Here is a 21,723-nt window from a genome sequence, read left to right as displayed (position 1 = left end):
TAGCTATAACCATTTTTTACACCTTCATTTTTAAATGAGTTTCTAGAGCAAAGAGCTGAGGAAATAGCAGAGATGTTTTACAGTACCTGCTTCTACAGATAGGTGCTTTGCCAGCCAGGAAAAGATCCGAGCACTAGTCCTTCTTAAGTATTTACTAGTAGTGCAACCTTAGGCAAGCTTTTTAACCCTTATGAAAAGCTTGGTTGGTAATACCTACCTGATTAAGTTTGGTGAAGAGTGGGTGGGCTAAAGCACATAACACCGTGTCTGTCTTTTCCTTTCCCATTGAGCCTTTGATTGTTTAACTCCAGTCAGGCATGGACAAGTGCATGATTTGCTTGTACCACACAACTTATGTCATGTTAGTCACACAGAAGGGCACTAGGATCTGAAAGGCACAGAAAAATGTTCAGACAATCAGATGTGCACCTTATGTGGATATTGTTTGCCTTGGAGTTCTCATCACTGCAGTCTCATCACAGTTCTAGCATTGAATTAAGGACAAAAAATTTCAGAGACAGATTTTACTTATTTATCCTAGACATATAATGTTCTCGTACACAGTATTAGCTCAAATACTATACGTATAATATAACAGTAATTGTATAAATAGAACAAAAAATCTTGCATAGAAAAGCAAAGAAATCCAGATACTAATCATTGTTTTGTTAAGTAATAAAATGATGGTGGGTGGTACTTTTTCTCTTCAGTTTTCTTTTATAATGTGACATTTCTTTACTACTAGAAAAATTAGTTTTATGAGAACTATAAACACTCTGGTGGCTGAGGAGAGGGACTGGGTGAGGGGTGGTGGGAGGCAGGGAACGGGGAAAAATTTAAAAGAAAAAACCAAAACTAAGTCATTTACGTGTAATAAAACCTAGCAAATCTATATGATAGACTTGGGTAGTTGCTATCTTAATCTTCTGGAACAACACAAGCCTTAGGCAAACTTCTATAGTATAGCTATCTTTATCTCAAACCAGCAAAAACATTGTTGTTCTTATTATCTCTTATGTTTTCTCTTTAACAAAATTGGAGAGGGCGGTGGGGGTGGAGGGGAGGTGGCCCAAACAATATATACACATGTGAGTAAATGTCAAAATGATAAAATAAAAAAAAAGAAATGATAAAATTAAAAAAAGTCTTGAGACTTCTGTCCTAATTGTTTTGTCCTTTTTACATTCTTAGAGTTTTCTCCCACATACCTGCTGACCACTGTCCCTCTCAAATCTGCCAAAAGACAGTAACTTAATTTTTTTTTTACTTTTTTAGTAATCAGTGGCATACAACGTATAGATTATAAGAATTTAGATTATAGAATATATGTTATCTATAATCACAGACACTGACAAGCAGACTTGGAGACATCTATGGGGCACAAGACTAAATGGCACCCTGAAATCATACTTCTGTACACTGGGGAGTCCTGATTGCTGCTGTTCCCCAAATTTCACAGATACAACAAAGTTGTTGCCAATTGGTTAACCACAGGCAACCATTCTTTCTTAGATACCCATAAAAGTCTTAATCTAGAGAGCAGTCACTGCCCAGGCAATTAAGGAGGATATTTTTGGGAAGGAAGACATCAGAAGCTAATCAGTAGAAGTTTCTACCCTCTGCTTCCTGTGTCTCACTGGATCAGTTCTCATCCTGTAGTTACGCTGCACTGGTTATTTAGCTGTAGTAAGGACCCAAACCCTCACTGGGCGCAGACAAATTGTCTTTTGTAGTACACAGCCTTTAAAATAGTTTACACCTATGTATAGTCTAGAAAGTACTTTCCAATAAGGTAGCCATTAGTTAGATGTAACTATTTAAATCTGAGCTGATTAAAATAGACTAAAAATTCAGTTCCTTGATCACAGCAGCTACATTTCAAGTGTTCAGCAACTGAGGGTGCTAGGGCTACTGTACTGGACAGTGAAAATACAGACCGTGTTGGTCAACACACAAAATTCTGTTGGACAGTGCGAGTCTAGAAAGGTAATACCTTCACACTAAAGTCTTTTAGAGGCAAAAAATTCCTCATTCCTTAAAGGCCTAACATCTCTCTCTCCACATTACATGGCATTAAAACTTCCATGGATCCTACTTTTCTTAATCTTAGATCTTTAATCAACACAAACTCTTAGCGCACCTCCTTCCTCGTCACTTGATGAGGTATGATTCTTCAAGTTAGGCTTAGTTCCCATAGGTCATGAGAATCCGCAGCTCCTCCTCACTTACCTACAGCTTGTCCTGGAAACAAACCTGCTCCCGTGTAACAAACAAGCTGGAATTTGAAGAGGGATGTTATCTGTGCTGCTGAGTCATTGAATTGACTCAAGGAAGCACTGTAGGGGAGAAGCAGAAATGAAAACTGCATACAACCATTTCTGCTAGAGATTTTGCTATTTTGGTATTGGCCTGCCAAAAATAAGTCATTAGATGAACTGCTGGAATAATTTTGTTCTGGGAAGATGCCTTTTCCAGGCAAGATTTGAACTCCCAGTTCTTTACCCTGAGTTGTCCTCTGCTTTTGTTCTCTCAGAGAAAGGTTAATTTTACATAATTTTAAAGCTTTGATTCTTTTTTATGGAGGCAAAAATTTCTTCAGTCAAGGCCTTTTAAGCTCTCCCAGGATTATCAGTAAAATGCTTTGATGTTATATTTTTGTCTGAGAAGCAGACAAAACTAGATATTCCAGCGCCCACAGGATGACTCTAAATCCAGTTGGCCAATGGCGATCAGAAAGCATAAAAAAGCCTCAGAGCTTTTGCCTGAAGATGTGAGGAGACGTAAACCCAAAGTGCGGTTGTGTACTTCCCCTACAACCCCTCCCCCCAAATCCATGACTACTGTTTGACTGTTCAGCAGTTCTGATGCCAACGATTTACAACGGCGAGGAGCTGGGTCTGGTGAGTACAGGACTGGGCATGGAGTCAGGACTCCGGGGTGTCTGACTCACTGCAGAGCCTTGAGGAAGTCGTTGTCGTTTATACCTCCCCTGTGTCGTCCCTCACCTGCCAGAGGCAGGAGGGAGAGCAGGGTAGCGCTGAAAAAAGTCCGTTTTGCATCTACTCATGTTACAGATGGGCAAACCTAAATAATAATAATAATTAATAATAACACCCTCCCAGTGACACAGCAAATACACCCTCAATGAATTCATGTGTCTAGTCTGAGTCCCAGAAAACCCTACTTCCCTACCCGAGAGCACGAATGCGCACCTGTGATGTGGTGGCCGTGGTGTGGAGGGCTTGGAACGAGCAGAAGGTGACCAGATCTTTAGCTTCCCAGTTACTGGCAACTGCCCACACCTGCCCAAGCAAAACTGAAGCAAGAGTTGCCATAGGACTTCTCTTCCCTTCACCCTTAGGTCTTAACTCCAGGGCTCTCCTGCGCTGGATGGAAGGTGGGGGTGGGGTGAGAGGCGGTGATTAGTCACTAACTGCGGCGCTCACACCTTTTATATTAGTGTTGTTGTCGTCTCACCGCCAGAAACTACTCTGTAAACCACCCCTGCGTGCCCGCCTCCAGCCCCGCTTGTGGGTAGACGCTGAAGTGGGAACAAGGGTCTGTATGTGCGAGACAGGTGAGTAGACCACACGGGACCCCTGGACGCAAGCAGGCGTGGGGGCAGCGGCTGTCACTCGAGCCCCGGGGCGCTCCTGGGCGCCCCGCACGGCACGGAGACGCAGCGCGCACGCGCAGCGCCCGGTGCCCCGCGCGTCCCCCGCCAGCCAGCTCCCCCGCCCCGGGCCCCCCCTCGGGAGCGGGCGGCGGGGCGCAGGGAGCGTGCGCGCGGCCCGCCCCGGGCGCGGGCGGAGGCGAGAAGGAGGGGCGCGCGCGGCGCCCAACCCGCAGAAGCCCGGAGCCGCGCCGGAGGACGGAGCCCCAGCCGCGAACCGCGCCGCTTGGGTACGGGGGCTGCGGGCCTGGGGAGGGGGAGGCGGAGAGGGTGCGGCCGGGAGGGACGGAACCCTGCGCCCCCCCGGGCCTGGGGGTGCTGGCGGGCCCGGGAGGCCGGGACCCGCGCGGCCCTCATCGCTGCAAACTTTGTGCGTGCGCTCGCACCTGCTCGCGGCGGGGGTAAGCGAGGTCCGGCGCCCTCCGCGGCGCCCCCTCCTCCCCTCGCGCGCACCCCTGCTGCTCCCCCTCTGCTGCTGGCGCGCGACCCCCGCTCCTCCGCCCTCGCCCTCCTGCTCGCGACCCCTCTGCCCCTCTGCGGTGGCCTGTGGGCACCTCCTCACCCCGCCGTCATCGTCCACTCGCGCTAAGCTCCAAGAGCCAGGGCGGCTTTTGCATCCTCGCAAGGCTCCTGGTGCAGGGACAGAAACAACTTGAGTTTCAGCGATGCCAAGAATTCAACTTGAGTATTTCTCTGCGGCGGTAGATTAGTGTGCACGGTGCTAAGGTGTCTTTGGATTTCTCTCAAGTACTCTTGCTCCACAGCGAAGTTGAGTTGTTCGTGGGAGGTGGGAGGCAGGACGAGGAGGAGTTGCGTGGTGGTGTAGCCAGCCGTCTTAAAGTGGATTGTGTAACTATATTTTATTTAGGTGGATGTTACCAATGGTACCAGCTAGTGTTATGGTAACTGGGTATCCCGGAGGCAAGGGAAGGAGAGTGACTTACAAATGCAGATTTGCTGTATAGGGATTTTTTTTTTCTTTTAAAAACCTCTGTACTTTCCACCCAGCAGGACCTTAAGGCATTTGGCATGTGTTAACTCGTTAGCTGTTCATTATGGTTTATAATAGGTAGGTGGAGAGCATTGCTTTTCCGTTTTACACATGTAGAAAAACGGAGGCAAAGAGTAAATCCCGAGTTGTTTCCTGATCTCAAAGGAATATGGACCAAGAGATTTAACCCAGAGTTGCCTGGAATTCCTGCTCCTAAGTAGCCACTCAAAAGTGTAGTGGAATATTGGAACCTCCCCCGAGTGTGTGCGCATCTATGGCAGCGGTCGGCAGCTCCAAGCCTGCGGCTCAGCTGTGCCACAAAGTGAAGTGACGACAACGCGCCCCATCTCTGCTAATTTCCTCCCTATTTAAAGGAGGGCAGCAAAAGTGCTGTATTCTTTGCAAAGTTGTGTTTGGAAGCTCCACCCCCTGGAGCTGCAATTTGGTTGTTTCTTGTGGACGCATAAAGATTCCCCCCACCCCCGTCTCCGTTCCCTTGAGAAGTGGAGAGGATGAAGCACCCTTATAATGAATAACCATCTCCTTTCCCAGAAACACCTTAAGAATTCACATCAGACCCGGAGAGGGCCCCGAGAATTCCCTGGGGGAGGTAGGAAGGAGCCCTGCACAGGCGGCTTGACACATGGGCCCCATTCCTGCCTCCAGCTCTGACTCACCTTCTGACGCTTGGGGGAGGAGAAAGAGCTGCTTGGTATTTTTGGCTTTCCCCCATAAAACGGGAGACGGTTTCCTTCATTCCAACTCTTCTTAACATTAGTGCCGAACGCGTTTGTGCTGTGCTCTCATCTGAAATCTTTCTCACTGGTTGACGGAAGGTATGATTTCTGTGATATTCCTTAATATTATGGCATAAGGATATATTATCATACAACCTGGCCGGGTGTGTAAATCCAGGACATCCTGGATTAGCATTTTTAAAAGATAGGCTTTAGGGGAGGATAATGTTTGGTGGATTCCTTTGCAATTGGGGTTTTGTTTTAAGGCAAGATGGATTAAAATTTTGTTTTCCCAATATCACAAGAAATGCTTTGATCATTCTATTAAAAAATTAGAACTTCCCTAATGAGGTTAAAGCCTTCTTTTGAGCATCTTTTTTCAAAAGGCAACTGCTGTGTGTATCTCTCAGTTTGTGTTTATCTTTTTTTGGAATTTTTTTTTTTTAGCATTTTCCTAAATGTCTATTTGCACAGTGATTTTTTTAACTGAAATTTTTATTTTATTTTAAAGTTGACATGTCTCGCTTTCAGAGATTTGATTTCTGTCCAGAACAAGTAGCATGCTTCGTAACTACAATTCATTGTACAGTTTATTAACCCTGATGGCATGGCGGTATTTCTCAGGGGACCAGACAAGTGGTCCCTTCTTAAACAACTTCAAAGCAATTGAATCATTAGGATTGTAGGCTTTATTTTCAGGTGCAAAACTTTCCCATTAAAAAAAAAATCTAGGGCTAGTGTATTTGTTTCTTTTTTGCTTATAAGGAGGGATAAAAGGGAGTGGGAGGCAGGGCTAGAGTTGCTGAAGCAACGCAGCCTGGGTATAAACTTTCAGAGCTAGCATTTAAGGTGGTAGCTGTATTATTTATGAAAGTTTCACCGGGTGAAGACAAAGGAAGGAAAGGAGCGTGCTAATAGGGGCCAGTTCAATCAGTAATTTCAGGAAATGGCAGGCTAAAACAACATTTATGACAACAGTTTATGGGTTTATATAGTAAACATTTATTGAGGGCTGTGCTAAATGCTGGGGTAGAAGGCAGCTAAAGTTCCTGACCTTATGAAGCTGACAGACTAACAATGGTGTTCAGCGAGGGCTTGTTCTTTTCCTCAGAATAGCAAGAAGTATTGTCTGGATTACAAATTCCTTGACCTCAATATTGTGTTTATTTAATCTTTTTAATTGTGAATTATAACATGAAGAAAAGGTATAAAACAAATAGATAACTTCTACTTTAATGAAAACACAAGTGTAACTAATCACCTTGTAGGTCAAGAAACATCCTCCCTTATTCTGCCAAGGACAAATAGGTGATTACCCTGACTTTAACAGAAGTAACATCCCTGCTTTTCTATAGTTTTTACACCCCAAATATAAATCTCTTAAACAGCACAGTTATTTTTGCTTATTTTTCACCTCTATGCAATATTCTGTTGGTTCTTCTTTTGGTTGGTGTCATCTTCTACATAATACTATATCTGCCTATATACAAATGTTTGTTAAATTCTTGCAGCATGCTTTCTTTTTTTTTATGGTACTGGGACTTGAACTCAGGGCCTCCACCTTGAGCCACTCCACCAGCCCTTTTTTGTGTTGGGTATTTTAGAGATAGGGTCTTGTGAACTGTTTGCCTGGGCTAGCCTTGAACCACAATCTCCTGATCTCTGCCTCCTGAGTAGCTAAGATTATAGGTGTGAGCCACCATGCTGTTTTTTACAGATTCATCTCTGTTGTTGCCTGTAATTGCAGTTGGTTCATTTTTGCATGACCATACCACAGATTACCCGTCCTCTGTTGACAGATTCTGGTCTGGGGCAATTATGAGCAGTCTAGGTCAGGTGCACATATCTTCGGCCTTACTGGTTGATGCATTTTTTTCCAGAGTGGTTGTGCCAATTTACATTCCTTCAGTGGTGTCCACCTTGAATTCATAATGTACCGTCTTTGTGATTAACCACGGTATTCGTGAATATTTCTGAAATGAATCAATAAATGACACCTAGGCCATCTGATCCCTGACCTATCATGTACCAATGTATTTATGGTTACTCATGATTAGTTATATGGTTTGGACTAACATGCTAGCTATCCAAACTCCAGAAATGGTTTCACAATAGAATTTTTCCATTGATTTTTTTTTTTTAAACTTACAAAATGAAGTCCTAAGCTGGGTGCCAGTGGCGTACACCTGTAATCCTTACTTCTCAGGAGGCAGAGATCTCAAGGATCATATTTTGAAGCCAGCCCAGGCAAATAGTTCTGAGAGTCCCTACCTTGAAAAAACCCAAGAGCTGACGGAGTGGCTCAAGATGTAGGACCTCAGTTTAAACCCCAGTACTGCAAAAAAAAAAGTCCTAAAAATAAAATTATATAGTACCTAGGAGTCTTTTAAAGCTCTTGAGTGACTCCTACCTGTGGTGAAGGCTTGCCTGTGGCCAGTCCTAAAGGTGTGGAACAGTTGAGTGGGTGGTGTGCTTGCCTGTCTTTGCTGGAGGACCCCAGGACAGGGGTCTGCACATATTCCCTAAGAGGCCAGAACACTCACCTTGGCTGTACTTCCTCATGGGTTCCAGGTAACAACAGCTTGTATGTTACAGGAAGAATGACATTTCTGTGACCTTTAGCATGTACCTTTCTCAAAGTTGTCCTTTGTATGTGAAAGCAGAGAATTCCTGCTTTCTGAGCACACTGTTGGCAGACTTAGTTTGTATTTGGTTTTGCTATCTTGGATTTAAAACAGAGGGAGAGGGATAAGAAGAGAAAAGAAGAAGACAGGAAAAGTGAGGAGGTCATCTCACCACAATTACTGAGTTCAGGTCTTTGCTGAGTTCCTATTACGTGCTAACAGCCCTGTAATTCTGTAGGTTTACCTGGTAACCCTGGGGGAATCCTTTCATTAGCTGCAAGGATGATAGAACATTAGCACACAGCCCGGGACAGTTGTAGCTCCTTTTTATTTCTTCCACCAACCATCTTGGAAAATGGCTGAATTACTTTTATTTTCAGTCTATATCAGTCACAAAAATGCTTTTTTGCTTCTTAAAGGATTTTATGCAGCTTCTCTAAAATAATAACTTTAAAACTCAAATATGTATAAATTAGAACTTTTCAAGAAAACCACATTGGAGGAGGATTAAAAAGTATTGTGAGAACCTTTTAATCTGAGTGATGGAGGGCGGGAGTCCTGTTCTTTGTGTGCTTTGATATCTGGTCACCCCACCAGGGGGTGCTGGAGTTGGGGGCCAGTGACCTGTCAAATGCCCCCCGCCCTGCAGAGAGCAACTTCCAGGCCTGTTTGTTCTGCTTTTCCACTCCTTCTGCCACCTTGAACAAATGCTTATTTCTGCTTTGGTAGAGGGCTTCAGTGCAGATGGTCTGTAGCAGGTTTTTTTTTTGACTCCTTAGGCCATTGAGCTTGTGGGTATGTAGGAGAACAGTCTTTAACCAGAGAGGACAGTGTGCAGCAGTAGCTTCCTTCCCTGGAGCATGAGACCAGGAGGTGAACTTGTCAGAAGTATTGAGGAAGCACTGGTGCAAATCTGGGGAGAACACTCAGCATCCAGGTCGCACACAGCTTTCAAATCAGCACTTTCCATTTAGATGCCTGCTAATGTAGCCATTTGTGCCATGCTGGTGTCTTTGCCAGGTTCTCTCACCAAATCAACTTGTTCTTCTGGCTCCTCTATAAAGGATACTTACTGCCAGGCACAGGTATGACATTGGAGGAGGTTTTGGACTGACAGCCATTTGTAGTTGATAATTTTTTTTTCTATTAAAAATGTTTATTTTTAGCTGGGCACCGGTGGCTTGTGGCTGTAATTTTGCTACTCAGGAGGCAGCGATCAGGAGGATCGTGGTTCGAAGCCAGCCCGGGAAAATAGTTCATGAGACCCTATCTCAAAAAACCCTTCACAAAAATAGGGCTGGTGGAGTAGTTCAAAGTGAAGGCCCTGAGTTCAAGCCCCAGTACCACATAAAAAAAAAAAAGTTATTTTTAGAGTAGGCCATGGTGGCTCAAGTCTGTAATCCCAGCCTTTAAGAGGTTGAGACAGGAGACTCATGAGTTCCAGGCCAGCCTGGACTATATAGTGAGAGTCTGTCTCAAAAAAGAAAACATTTTTTAAGAGATTGAAATCATAGAAAATGACAAAGAGCAGTTTAACCAACACCATTGCTCACCACTGAAAATTTTTGGTCATTAATTAATTTCTCTTGTTAAAAGAAAAAAAATAAGCACTATAAATTCAAAGCTTCTTTGGACCCCTCCCAGGTATTTGGTAGGTTTCCTTTCAATCCACTGTGTTTACATATCTGCTGATTTTAAGTCTGATGCCTTGGGGATGAACAGAGGGCCTTGCGCCTTCTAGGCAGGTGCTCAGCCTCTGTGCCGCATCCCCAGCCCTGTTGGTGCATTTTTGATAAATATCAAAAGCACAGAGAGCTCTGTACTAGCCTTTGCTTTGTTTGCACTGTCATGGTAGCCCTGTTTAGGGGACAGAACTCTTTCTTGGTTAAAGAGTACATCGGGCTGGGGATGGAGCTCAGTGATAGAGCACTTGCCTAGTACTGTAAGGCCCTGTGTTCAATCCCTAGCACTGCAAAAAAAAAAAAATTCATTTATGAATGCTGAAGTTTTAATTTTATGTAAATTTTACATGCTATGATGCATAAAGTAGTATTCTTTTGATTTCTTTTCAACCATTAAATGTCTAAATTTGGTTTTTTTTTGCATGTTACTGGAGATTGAACTAAGGGCTTCAAGCTTGCCATGCAAACTACTCTACCTTGAACCTTGCCCCCAGTCCTTTTTCTTTTTGGTCTCCTGCTAACTTTGTGTGATCCACCTGTGTCTACCTCCCACCTCCCAACCACCACCACCACACCCTGCACATTTTTGATATGGGGTCTCCCTAACTCTTGCCAGGGTCAGCCTGGAACCTTTATCCTCCTGTCTCTACCTCCTGAGGTAGCTGGAATTACAAGTGTGTACTACTGCACCTTGCTAAATTATTATTATTATTTTTTTTTGCGGTACTGGGGCTTGAACTCAGGGCCTTCACCTTGAGCCACTCCACCAGCCCTATTTTTTGTGAAGGGCTTTTCAAGATAGGGTCTCCTGAACTATTTTCCCAGGCTGGCTTTGAACTGCGATCTCCTGATTGCTGCCTCCTGAGTAGCTAAGATTACAGGCGTGAGCCACTGGCACCCAGCACTAAGTGATTCTTAAAGCATGGGAAGAATAAAAAATAAGTGGTGAGTTATAGGACTGGTGGAGTGGCTCAAGTGGTAGAGTGCCTGTCTAGCAAGCTTGAGGCCCTGAGTTCAAACTCCAGTACCACCAAAAGAAAAAAACAGCTAAGCAACTGTAATTCACATTTAATTTTTACCACTTGCTTCTGTAAGATTTTTTTTTTTTGTGGTATTGGGGCTTGAACTCAGGGCCTTCACCTTGAGCTACTCTGCCAGCCTTCTTTTTGTGTGTGATGGGTATTTTTGAGATAGGGTCTCGTGAACTTGTAAACTATTTGCCCGGGCTGGCTTCAAACTGAGATCCTTCTGCTCTCTGCCTCCTGAGTAGCTAGGATTATAGGTGTGAGCCACCTGCACCCTGCTCCTATAAGATTTTAAAGTATTATTTATATAGGCTGTTACACAAATTATTTTCCAGTTATCACCAATCAGGTAGAAATGCAGTTGTGGACTTCTGCAAGCATTTTATTGGTTCAGTTTTATCAGATTTTTCACACCCAAGAATCATCTCATAGCACTAGCAATTTAGGATTTTGAGAGATTAAGATCTAGATTATAAGATAAAGCACTAACAGACTGACCTTATGTTCCTTAATTCCTTTCTCTTTAAAGTTTTTGTTTTTATTTTTTCCCCAAGTGGAACGTACCCTTTGGTCACCATTAGCTTCTCTGATCTGTTGTGGTCAGAGAGTTCTGGTCCCAGAGGGGCTGCTGCCTTTCTCTGTAGAGTGTGGGAAGCCTCTTCACCTCCATCTACCTCTGATTCCTCATCTGGGGGACACAGAGTGATTCTGACCCCTGAGGATGGTATAAGCAGGGGTTTGCTTCAAATTCTCTTCAAGTTTCATGAAGGCCACATGAGGCAGGTTGAGTGGCATTTCTCCATCTTAATTTGAATGTGGATCACCCAGGATCCTGTTGAGCTGTTGAGCTCCTGATTCTGCAGTTTCTGAAGTAGTGCCTAACTTGTGCTTTTCTGCCCAGCTGTAGTGGGTGTCAGTACTGCTGGGTCTTGGGTCCACAGTTTTTGAGTAGTGAAGAGCAGTAGAAAAGGGCTGTATTCTCCATTTGGAATCTAGAAATGAGAAGGCAGCACTGTGTTTTAAATGGGCTGGAGAAAAAGCCTAAAATCCAACCTGTAAGACACCTCCCCCTCTGGTTTAGATATGGGATGAATGTGTCTCGCAGAGGTTCATGCCCTTGGTGTGGTGGAGTTGAGGAGGTGGAACCTTTAAGAGGTGGGGCCTACTGCAAGGTGATTAGGTCATTGGGGTCATCACCCTCAGGAGGGATTAGAGATTAATGCTGCTCTTGGAGTGCATCTCACGAGAGCGACTTGTTAGAAAAAGAGCTAGGCTGGCCCCTGCCTGGTCTTGGCTTCCTGTTTCACCATCTGATGTCTCACCATGATGCCATCACCATGTGATGCGGCCCGGAAGGCCCTCACTAGAGGCTGAACAGATAGAGCTGCCCAATCTTGGACTTTCTGTCCCAAATCTGTGAGCTAAATAACTCCAGGAGTGGTGGTGCTGAGATTGATCAGGTCCTTGTGCATGCTACCCTTTTGTATTCTTTACACAGTACCAAGCTTCAAATGTTTTGTTATAGCAACTGAAAATGCCTTAATGTACCTCCCCAAGGAGCAACTAGGTTTTTCAGCTCTGTTGACCAATTTTTTTTTTCCTTCAATCCTATGCTTTTTCTTTGCATTGTTACAACATCCACTGTTTGCACTAGTCATTTGAGTCACTTAATGTTAGTCTGTCTCTGGGCCTCATGCTTGATAGGCAGGAGCTCTACTACTTGAGCTACTCTGCCAGCCCTTTTTTTGTGTTGGGTATTTTTGAGGTAGGGTCTCAAGAACTATTTGCCTGGGCTGGCTTTGAACCAGAGTCCTCCTGATCTCTGCCTCCTGAGTAGCTAGGATTGTAGGCTTGAGCCAGCAGTTGTTTTTATATCAAGCATCATCTCTTTAACATAATAAAATTCTAGCAGTGTTATGTCCTTACCTTTATAACACAGTTGTAGTTACTGGTGTTGCATAACATAATTCCAAAACTCAGTAGTGTAAAATAACTATTTGTATTGTGCTCACAAATTCCTATAGGTAGGAATTTAGATCTTGTGTAGTGGGGACAATTTGGCTTTGATTCACAATGGCAGGTCCTCAGGTGGGAGCTTCAGAGTCTGGGGCTGATGTGGGAGCTGGGAGCTAGCTCACATTGAAGTGTTTTAACTGCTATCTAGTAGCCAATCTTGGCTGTCAGCTGGAACCTCCACTGAGCTGTTGCCTGGAATACACGGGGTTGCTCTGTTGGGCTGGTTTGGGCTTCCTCCTAGCATGGCAGCTGAATTCCAAGAGCAAATCCCAAGAGAACAAGGTAGAAGTACAAGACACGTTTATAATCTCGCCTTGGAAGCATCATTTCTACTGTATTATTTTGGTTGAAGCAGTCACAAAGTTCTCTCCAGGTTCAAGGGGAGGGGATATCAACTCCACCATTGGATGGAAGGGGTATCAAGATGACATTGCAAGAGCTTCATGTGGGATGGAGGCTACTGTTTTGGCCTCACTAACAAATATGTTTTGTGATCCTCTGCAACACTTGGTATAGTGTTAAACATGGCAACTCAGTGACACTGCTGTGGGGATGAGTGATAAGTGCTGTAAACTGATCTGGGTGAGGACCATTTAAAAATTCAAGAATGAATACATATCTTCATCTTATATAATTATCAAGTCTCTTTTCCCTGGTCTACTCATTCTGTTTCAACATGGAAGATTGACTTATCGTATGAAACTGAACATTTAAAAAAATCTATACACTTATCTCACTGTCTTGGCCTGGTTTTTTCTGTTCTCAAGTGGATTACCCATCTCCTCCTTTGGGTTGTAGCAGATTTTACAGCCAGCAGCTGGCTAATAGCTTGCAGTGATGGGCTGGCTTCGTTAATGGGCTGATGTTTACATGTGGTCATGGAGATGGTCACCCAGCCTGGGCAGTTGCTTGGTAGCTACATCTCATACTGGGGAATTATCTGCAACTGAACCAGAATGTGACTCTCTTTAACTGTATGCATTCTACATGTATTTATCCTCATCCCAGAACCCTATTGTATCAGTGAATGTGAAGGGAAAGGCAAAATGATCTCACCTCCAAATATAAGATGCCAAGGTGTTTCAGCCAAATTGCTAAAGCCTTCCATGTGACTGAGTACAATTTGTGAATATATTTTACTTAAACATGAATATTATTTAATATTTGTTTGAATTTTATTCTTAATGTTCTGTCAAAAAGTTCTTTTTCTCTAATGAAAGCGTGCCAGCTTGTGATTTTATTTCTGTTTTATAAGAGTGAATATTTTAACTTTTCCCACAGTGGAACAAATTTTTTATCTAATAATGAAAATGAATGAGAAAAATACTATTTGACAGTTTAGGTTAAAATGCTTCTATTTAAAACTAGTTTTTTTTTTTTTTTTAATGAACTAGATGTTTAATGGAAGAAGAAACTGTGATTCCATACGTTTTTTGAGTATAAAAAAGTAATACTGTAGGCCTTTAGTTTGTATCCTGACCCTCTGAAATTCCTAAAGCTAAGAATATTTTAGCCAGATCATTTTACAGTTATCCCTAGCACCACTGTGACCATTACCTGCTTTTTCAACATGTGAAGAAAAAGCAGTAGATAGAATTTCACTTCCTTAACTGCTGATTCTAATGGTTATCATTAAGGAAGGGAGGAGATAAGCAGCCCCTATGGCACTAGGATGGATGCTCTGAATAGGCCATGACCCTAGGTAGTGACTGTCTCATCATCACTGCTCCAGGCACAGATGCCAGTAACCACAGGGCTGGTGCCCTACATGGCAGGCATGCTACAGTGCAGGGAGCAACCAGTTGTTAGTAGCTTATGCATTGCTAAGGTACAGGCCCTCTGGGCAGACACTAATTCTACACTTAGCACCTAGTGCTTGATACTTACTATTCAAAGAGACCAGCATCATTGCTGACATTTCTTATAGCTGGTTTAAAAAAAAAAAAAAAAAAACCTCAAACCACCAACCTCTCCCCAACCCCCAACCTTCTGGGTTTGGTTTAGGACAGTTCTGTCTTTCATCCCGCTCCTGCCCCTATTCCCCTGAACAGGAAAGCATTACCTCTAAGAAGTAAATAAAGCTGCAGAGCAACCTGGAAAGACTGAGTTGAACACCATGGACAGTGTGGAAGATGTTCAGTGTTTTCCCTGGTCAGCCTCATCCCAGAGACCAGCGTGGGAAGGTTCCTGTTCACTCAACGTCATGGAATCTTTGGTCCCTCCCCTATGTGCCTCCTTCCTCTGTCTCCCAGCACACGTCTACTAAGTTGATATTGATGGACCTCCGATGTAATACCCATGGGCTTGTTTGAATTCTTTACAATCAGGTTCTGCCAATCTTAGAATTGGATTAAACAGGGCTTCTTGTGCCAGTTCGGCGACTGCTCCTTGCTGTAAGAAGAACTTTCTGTGAACAGAGAGTGTCCAAGTAGTGGCAGCTGCTCTCTGTTCTGGGCACTAGGTGAAACGGGAGCAACTCAGCCCATCTGGACTGTCTCTTCTGTCGGAAGCATGGAAATATTCTTCTTAGGCAGGTGCTGCCTGCTGGTGTCACAACACTGCATGTACTGGCAGGTGATGAGGACATAGCACCCCACATAGTCCTGGGGAGAAGCAGTATGTGGTCAGAGCTAGAAGCTTGGACAACTTGGATCTTTTCCTGGTTTTACTTGCCTTCTCCAGGTTGCAATCACTCACCCTGTCTACACTTGTGTGTTTTCAATGTAAAGGGGGTCAGGAGGATTTGTTAGAGGAGCATCTGTAATGCCTGCTCTCTGGCAGGTGTTGATCTAAAACTTGCAACCAGCTTTGGCATTTGAAGCAGGTTTGTTGGCAGGAGACTGACTAGCAGCAGCAGGGATAGAGCATCATGCCTGTCTCACTTAGATTCTGCCCCAAGGACTCACAATCTGTTTTCCCCGCAGCACCAAGTGCCCTGTCACTGCTCAGGTAACACAGGCTGCCAGCACCACTGCACAGCCTTGGTCCCTGGTGCAGACCTCTCTGCTGAGGCCAGGGAGTCTGGGCACCCAGTTCAGGAGGGTGAGTAGCTTCCCAGACAGCAGGATTATTTGGAGGACACAAGGCTGAGTCCTTCCTAAGCAGGCAACTAGAAAACCTACTTAACTTCTGAGATCAGAGCCTACAGCATCCAGTATTGCCAGGCAGTCTCCCATCCAAGTACTAACTAGGCTCGGCCATGCTTAGCTTACAAGATCAGGCAAGATCAGACAAGATCAGGTGTGGTATGGCATACACTCAGTAGCATCTTCCAGATTTTGCACATTGAGGAGACCCCAGCAGTTTGAAGGCTTACTTTTATTTTTATCATCATAGTGACTTTGCTTTTTAAATTACTAGGATTTTGCCAGGGAAGACTTGGAAGTGGCAGAATACTGCTCTGCTGTGGGTTAGGATGTGCTCACCTAAAAGCTTTTGCCCTGTTTGCATTTTACTTGCTACACACACATTTCCTTGTGTCATACCTTCTTTGTGCCTCCTCATGGTGCAGCTTCACCTGCAGAACCTCTGTGTATCCTGTGGCAGGAACCAGTTGTCAGATGTGGGCCCCCAACGTGGGATGTAACCTTGGGTGAGGCAGTGCTGGGATTCAGAGCTGTCATAGCCAGTGCTCTGAATGCCTCACTCTTGAAGCGGGGAATCTGGGCAGTGGTGCATGGCATCCACCTCTGCAGTGGTTCTCAGTGTGTCCCTGGCCAGTGGCACCAGCAGCACCTGAGAAATAAAATTCTTAAGCCCCACTCCAGAACTGCTGCACAGAAACTGAGGCAGTAACCGGTGTTCTAACAAACTCTCTAGGAGATTCTGATAAAACCACTGCATTATAATGACAGACCTATTTTTAACTTCCTTCTCTACCATGGACCCCAGGTCCTTACACATGCTAGGCAAGCACCCTATCACTGAGCTACACTCCAGCCCCTAAAATTTTCTAACTCTGCATCCTTCTGCTCCAGCTTCCTGACTGCTAGGATTACAGGCAAGTACTACCATGCCTGGCTTTACATTGTTTTAAAGTGTTAAATATATACATGTCATATGACACAGCCTTTACTTCTAGGTATTTAACCAAGAAAAGGGAAGGTGTTTGTCTACACAAAGGTCCATACATGAACATTTATCAGCTTTACCTGTAATAATCTTAAACTAGAAACAATGCAGTGTCCATCACTGGTATATTTACACAGCAATAAAAAAGAATGAACTGTTGGTATATCCAACATCATGGATGAATGTCAAACTATGCCAAGTTAAAGAACCCAAACTCACCACCCTCAAAACTGTAGGATTCCATTTATATAAATGCCAGAAAACACAAACTAGAATGACAAAAACAAACAAATAAACAGATCAGTAATTGCTTGGGAATGGGAGTAGACAGCAAGAAAGGAAGGATGGATTGGGGGAGTTGATGTCTTATTCTGAGGTCATGGTGTCTTGAAGTAAACACTTGACCTAGTTATGTATCCATTTCTATGTCCTTTACACTTCAACAAAGCTGTAACAAAATGAACATTTAAGTGTGATACTTACCTAGGAAAGGCAGAGGACCAGCTGGGAGAGGAACATATGTTCATGGTGCTTGTCATAGTCTTACATAAATGAGTAAGAGGGCCAACATGGAGAAGAAAATGAAACTTTGAATTGCTTTCCTGAACACCAGCACTATCTAGTTGGCACTGGTGGCTCCAGCCCTGCTACCTATGAAGTTGACCTCAATGCCATTTCTCCTGGCCTCACCTGCACCACTTCCGTACACACTCCTCTACTGTGTTAGTCAGTGGCCCAGTTCCTCAAGCTCCTAGGTTGACCGAGGGTGCCAGGAGAGCCTGGCTTGATTTTGTATCTTACAGGTCCAGTGACCATTCTTCAGTGCTTTACATCTCATTGATATGTGTGGTCTCTGAGTCACCTTTCAAAGTTTTGACTTTTTGTTATTGCCAAAAGTGTACTTAATGTTTGTGCACCATGGGTTATGTGCCATTAACAAAAAATAAGCCTTTTAGGTTATTTCTTAGTGGCGCATCAGAAATATTTAGTAGACCCCCTGTTTTCTAGATTTATTCCAGTCAAGCTTGATTTAGCAGTAAAAACTCAGGAGGAATCCTTCTGAGCTTCCTTGACTGACCATGTCCTTGCCTCCTTTTCTTCCTGCAGATCTGATTTTTATCCACTGTAGCCAGTGCTGTTCACCTAGGACTTCCTGGATCCCAGGGTTCCAGTGTTTACAAGTGAGTAGTGGCAGCACTGCCTCCAACCTGGGGATGTTCTTAGCTGACTGTAAATCACTTTAGGCTTCTCTGTGGTACCATCTATGCATAGTGGCACAGATTACAAAGCATTGTGATTTTACAGTGAAATGGGTAAGAAACCAATAATTACTTTTTTTTTTTTTTTTTTTGCTTATTTTGTGTTTTGTGTAGCCCAGGCTGTCTATACCTTCACTCCTCCTGCCTCTAGCTCCCAAGTGCTGGGATTATTGTCATGCACCACCATGCCTACCTTGTTTCCTTTTTGGGGTTCTATCTATCTATACACACACATTTTGTATTAAAAATACAGATTTCAGATATTGAACTAAATTTTAATTCCAAGATGTATTTGAATCCAGTGAAATTCGTTTGGGGGCTTAGAATTAGCATTTAGCCATACCCAGATTATGAATGAACTTTTAAGTTAGAGCACTTGCCTAGCATGCATAAAGTCCTGAATTTAATCCCCAGCACCACCAAAAAGACCATGATCTTTTTGGTGATCTGGGAGTACCTCCATGGAAATGTTACAGAACATTACCCAAATTCAATTGAACTTCCAGTGTTCACATTACAAGTATGATAAGAGGCATTTTTAAGTAATAAAGGGCTAAAATGACTTGAATTTTCTGCAGCTGATCCAAGCCAGTTTCTTTTTAGACTATAAAGATAGTTTATTAAGGGTACTACCTTATGTGAGATCATTTTTATATCTTTGTAATAAGGTCTCTGTGTCTAGAATTAGGTTTATGAAAATACACCCGTTGTAGCTAAAGGAGTAGAAGTATGTAAGGACATGGCTATATGGAGAGCAAATTTCTGGTTCCTGGGCCGGAGGACAGCTGTAGCTCAGTGGTAGAGCACTTGCCTAGCACATATGATGTCCTGGGTTCCATTCCTAGCACCGCAAGACAGACAAAAACAAAACCCTCAAAACCGGATTCCTTCCTAATCAGCAGGGAACAGCCCTCCTTTCAGTAAGAGTGGGATCCTGCAAGGTTGTTCTTTAGCACAATCTTGAGCATGCTTCTGCCTTTACATTTTCTAAAAACAGGATGACTATTTCCACTTAGGTTTTTTTTTTTTTAAAAACAATTATCAGAGAGTTGAGTTTTCTATGGATTTTACATACTGCATCTTCGGCTACTTTCCTTAACTGTTAATCAATAGAAAATGATTTGTCTACGTCCTTGAAAGAATGTACTGTTACAGAAAACAACTGTGGCTAATCCTTTCCCTTTCTTGGTTCCCAAACACTGCAGAGATTGTAGTAAATCAGTAGTCTTTAAAGTACTGACAGATACCTGTATGTTGCAGGAAGGAGACTGCGACTTTGGATTCCCTGGTGGAGGACGACAAGACTGGTTTTGCCCCGACGATGCAAGTGTGATCTGGCATCTTCATGAGCGCCAGAGGCCACAGCACGCTGCCACGGACTCTCATGGCTCCTCGGATGATTTCCGAGGGAGACACAGGAGGCATTGCTCAAATTACCTCCTCTCTTTTCCTGGGCAGAGGCAGTGTGGCCTCCAACCGGCACCTCCTCCAAGCCCGTGGCATCACCTGCATCGTTAATGCTACTATTGAGATCCCCAATTTCAACTGGCCCCAATTTGAATATGTTAAAGTGCCTCTGGCTGACATCCCTCATGCCCCCATTAGACTGTACTTTGACACGGTGGCTGACAAGATCCACAGTGTGAGCAGGAAGCATGGGGCTACGTTGGTGCACTGTGCTGCAGGGGTGAGCCGCTCGGCCACTCTCTGCATTGCTTACCTGATGAAATTTCACAACGTGTGCCTACTGGAGGCGTATAACTGGGTGAAAGCCCGGAGGCCTGTCATCAGGCCCAATGTGGGCTTCTGGAGGCAGCTGATAGACTACGAGTGCCAGCTCTTTGGGAAGTCAACAGTTAAGATGGTACAGACACCTTATGGCATAGTTCCAGACGTTTATGAGAAAGAGTCCCGACACCTGATGCCTTACTGGGGGATTTAATGCCACTAAAACCTGCATCAGCAGCCCCTGAGCAGTACCAGCATCTGCCACACACCGTCTGCTCCCCTCTTCATCTTTCTTTTCAAGTGGTTGACTCTTGGTTCTCCCTCAAGTGATTTTACACTGGGTGTTCAAATTTATTTTAAGAGACAGGGAGGGGACATAAGGGGAACACATACATTGCTAGTAACATTTTAAAAACTAGCATTTTGAAAAAATCTCTAACTGGCTTTTAATCATTTTTAACAATCTGAGCAGTTTAATAAACTGCTCTATTCTGACTCCCATGCCTTTTGGCACCATGGCAGGTACAGGAGGAACTGAGTGCAAACATCACTCTGCGCTCTCATTAACCTTTAGAGACAAGCTTTGCCCAAGGCTGCAACCCAAACAGACACCTATGGAAAACTGATACGAGCTCAGTCTCTACTGGATTAGCCCTACTCTTTCCTTTTCTCTCTATAGTTTAGTGACTCTGTAAGTTAAATAAACCTTTATTATTTAGTTAAGTAACTATAAAGAAATCTGCTGCAAAGACTCTTGAAATCAATGTGCCCCAGGATTACATTAGCATTATTTTTAATAAATATATCTGCTTAACATAATACTTTTACTAACAGTGAATTTCCCAGTGTGTATGTGCATGTGTGTTGACAATGGAAGAAATCACTGCTAAACCGTGGCTTGTAGGACAATTATGAACACTATTTAAAATAGACATTCCAGCTGAATCATGTCAGTGTTTCACATCCTTGCTGATGGGCAGACATTAATATCATTCATACAGTGGAAAACAGTATAGAGTGTATGCTCTGACAAAAGGTACTGTTTTCAGTTTTCTCTCGGTAAGTACAGCGCACCAAAGTATTGAGTCTTCCATCAAAGAAATCCACTTTTAGCAAAAGGTGTGCCTCTGCTTACTATTAACAGATAGAAATCCTCTTACACCAAAGCGCAGTACAAGTGATAAGCAAATAACAGTGGTTTCCTTTGTTTAATTTTGGAAATGTCACCCAGTTCTTTGTTCCCAATAAGTCTGCCAGTACAAACTCATCAGGGATGTGGCAGAAGTTTAATGAGCTCTTCTCTGTTCACTCTTGGGAAACTACTGGTGTTAACCAGGTGGCCCCTTACTTGAGAGAGGAAAGCTACCTGACATTTGTAGTAGACAGAACCACTGTCACAGTACTGCTTTATTTTACTTCATTTGCCACCTTCTTGGTCTATTTTGGGAAGAAGCTACAAATATGGTAATACCTACACAGCTAAATTTTATCTTCTAGATTTTACCTGGTCTGTGGCAATGATTCTACCTTTTATAAATTCTAAAATTGTATCTTTTCTTGTCTTCTACCATTTGTCCCCTTCTACCATTTGGAAACATGCATAGTTATTTTCTAAACAGGGAAATTAAAAATAGTTTTTATGAGGAATCAGGCACACAAAAATACATTAGCACATGATCAAAAAACTATAAAACCAAAACAATCCAGGGAGACTATGGCTTTTTTAGTATGAAGCCAAGTTTTAGATCCAATAGTCTCTGAATAAGAGCCCAAAAATAACCATTCTACTCTAGGAAGAAAACACCTGGTGACAAACATTCTTGATAATTAAGGAAAAATTTCCTGTAAAAATTCTGGCAAACACTACTACTGGGATGTAACTTAAGTGTTCTTGGCACTTGGGAAGCCTGACACCTT

At 43.5% G+C, this 21,723-nt stretch overlaps 2 protein-coding genes and 1 long non-coding RNA gene across 11 annotated transcripts in view; 1 reads left to right on the top strand and 2 right to left on the bottom strand.

Moving 5' to 3' along the window:
* Window positions 1-4,463, bottom strand: part of LOC141413783 (uncharacterized) — a 37,394-nt gene extending 32,931 nt beyond the window's left edge. Inside the window, exons 1-3 of one of the 5 annotated variants that reach the window (XR_012438669.1) lie at window positions 4,236-4,463; window positions 3,213-3,386; window positions 218-388 (exon numbers count right to left, since the gene is read on the bottom strand). This is a non-coding gene — a long non-coding RNA (uncharacterized lncRNA). The remainder of the gene's footprint in view (window positions 1-217; window positions 389-3,212; window positions 3,387-4,235) is intronic. The other 4 variants (XR_012438668.1, XR_012438671.1, XR_012438667.1 and 1 more) reach the window with 4 other exon arrangements.
* Dusp14 (dual specificity phosphatase 14) lies at window positions 3,461-20,625 on the top strand. Of its 3 annotated transcripts, none has more exons than XM_074046308.1 (3): window positions 3,461-3,577; window positions 17,927-18,000; window positions 19,339-20,625. In XM_074046308.1, exon 3 carries the CDS (start codon window positions 19,424-19,426, stop codon window positions 20,018-20,020), a length of 597 nt encoding a protein of 198 aa, XP_073902409.1. In that variant the 5' UTR covers window positions 3,461-3,577; window positions 17,927-18,000; window positions 19,339-19,423; the 3' UTR covers window positions 20,021-20,625. The 3 variants fall into 3 exon arrangements, with proteins under 3 accessions (XP_073902409.1, XP_020034513.1, XP_073902408.1); XM_020178924.2 differs by lacking the exon at window positions 3,461-3,577 and adding an exon at window positions 3,791-3,903; XM_074046307.1 differs by lacking the exon at window positions 3,461-3,577 and adding an exon at window positions 4,935-5,500.
* Synrg (synergin gamma) overlaps window positions 11,028-21,723 on the bottom strand; it is an 89,061-nt gene continuing 78,365 nt past the window's right edge. The window contains exons 24-25 of one of the 3 annotated variants that reach the window (XR_002213280.2): window positions 16,234-16,483; window positions 11,028-11,724 (exon numbers count right to left, since the gene is read on the bottom strand). The gene's annotated coding sequence lies outside the window, so the exon portion shown is untranslated. Of the gene's footprint in view, window positions 11,725-14,810; window positions 15,352-16,175; window positions 16,484-21,723 lie in introns of those variants that run through there. The other 2 variants (XR_012438666.1, XM_020178918.2) reach the window with 2 other exon arrangements.

This window comes from Castor canadensis, chromosome 11, assembly GCF_047511655.1.
Source record: "Castor canadensis chromosome 11, mCasCan1.hap1v2, whole genome shotgun sequence".
In the NCBI taxonomy this organism is placed as follows: domain Eukaryota; kingdom Metazoa; phylum Chordata; class Mammalia; order Rodentia; family Castoridae; genus Castor; species Castor canadensis.
This window is presented reverse-complemented; position numbering and strand designations above follow the sequence as displayed.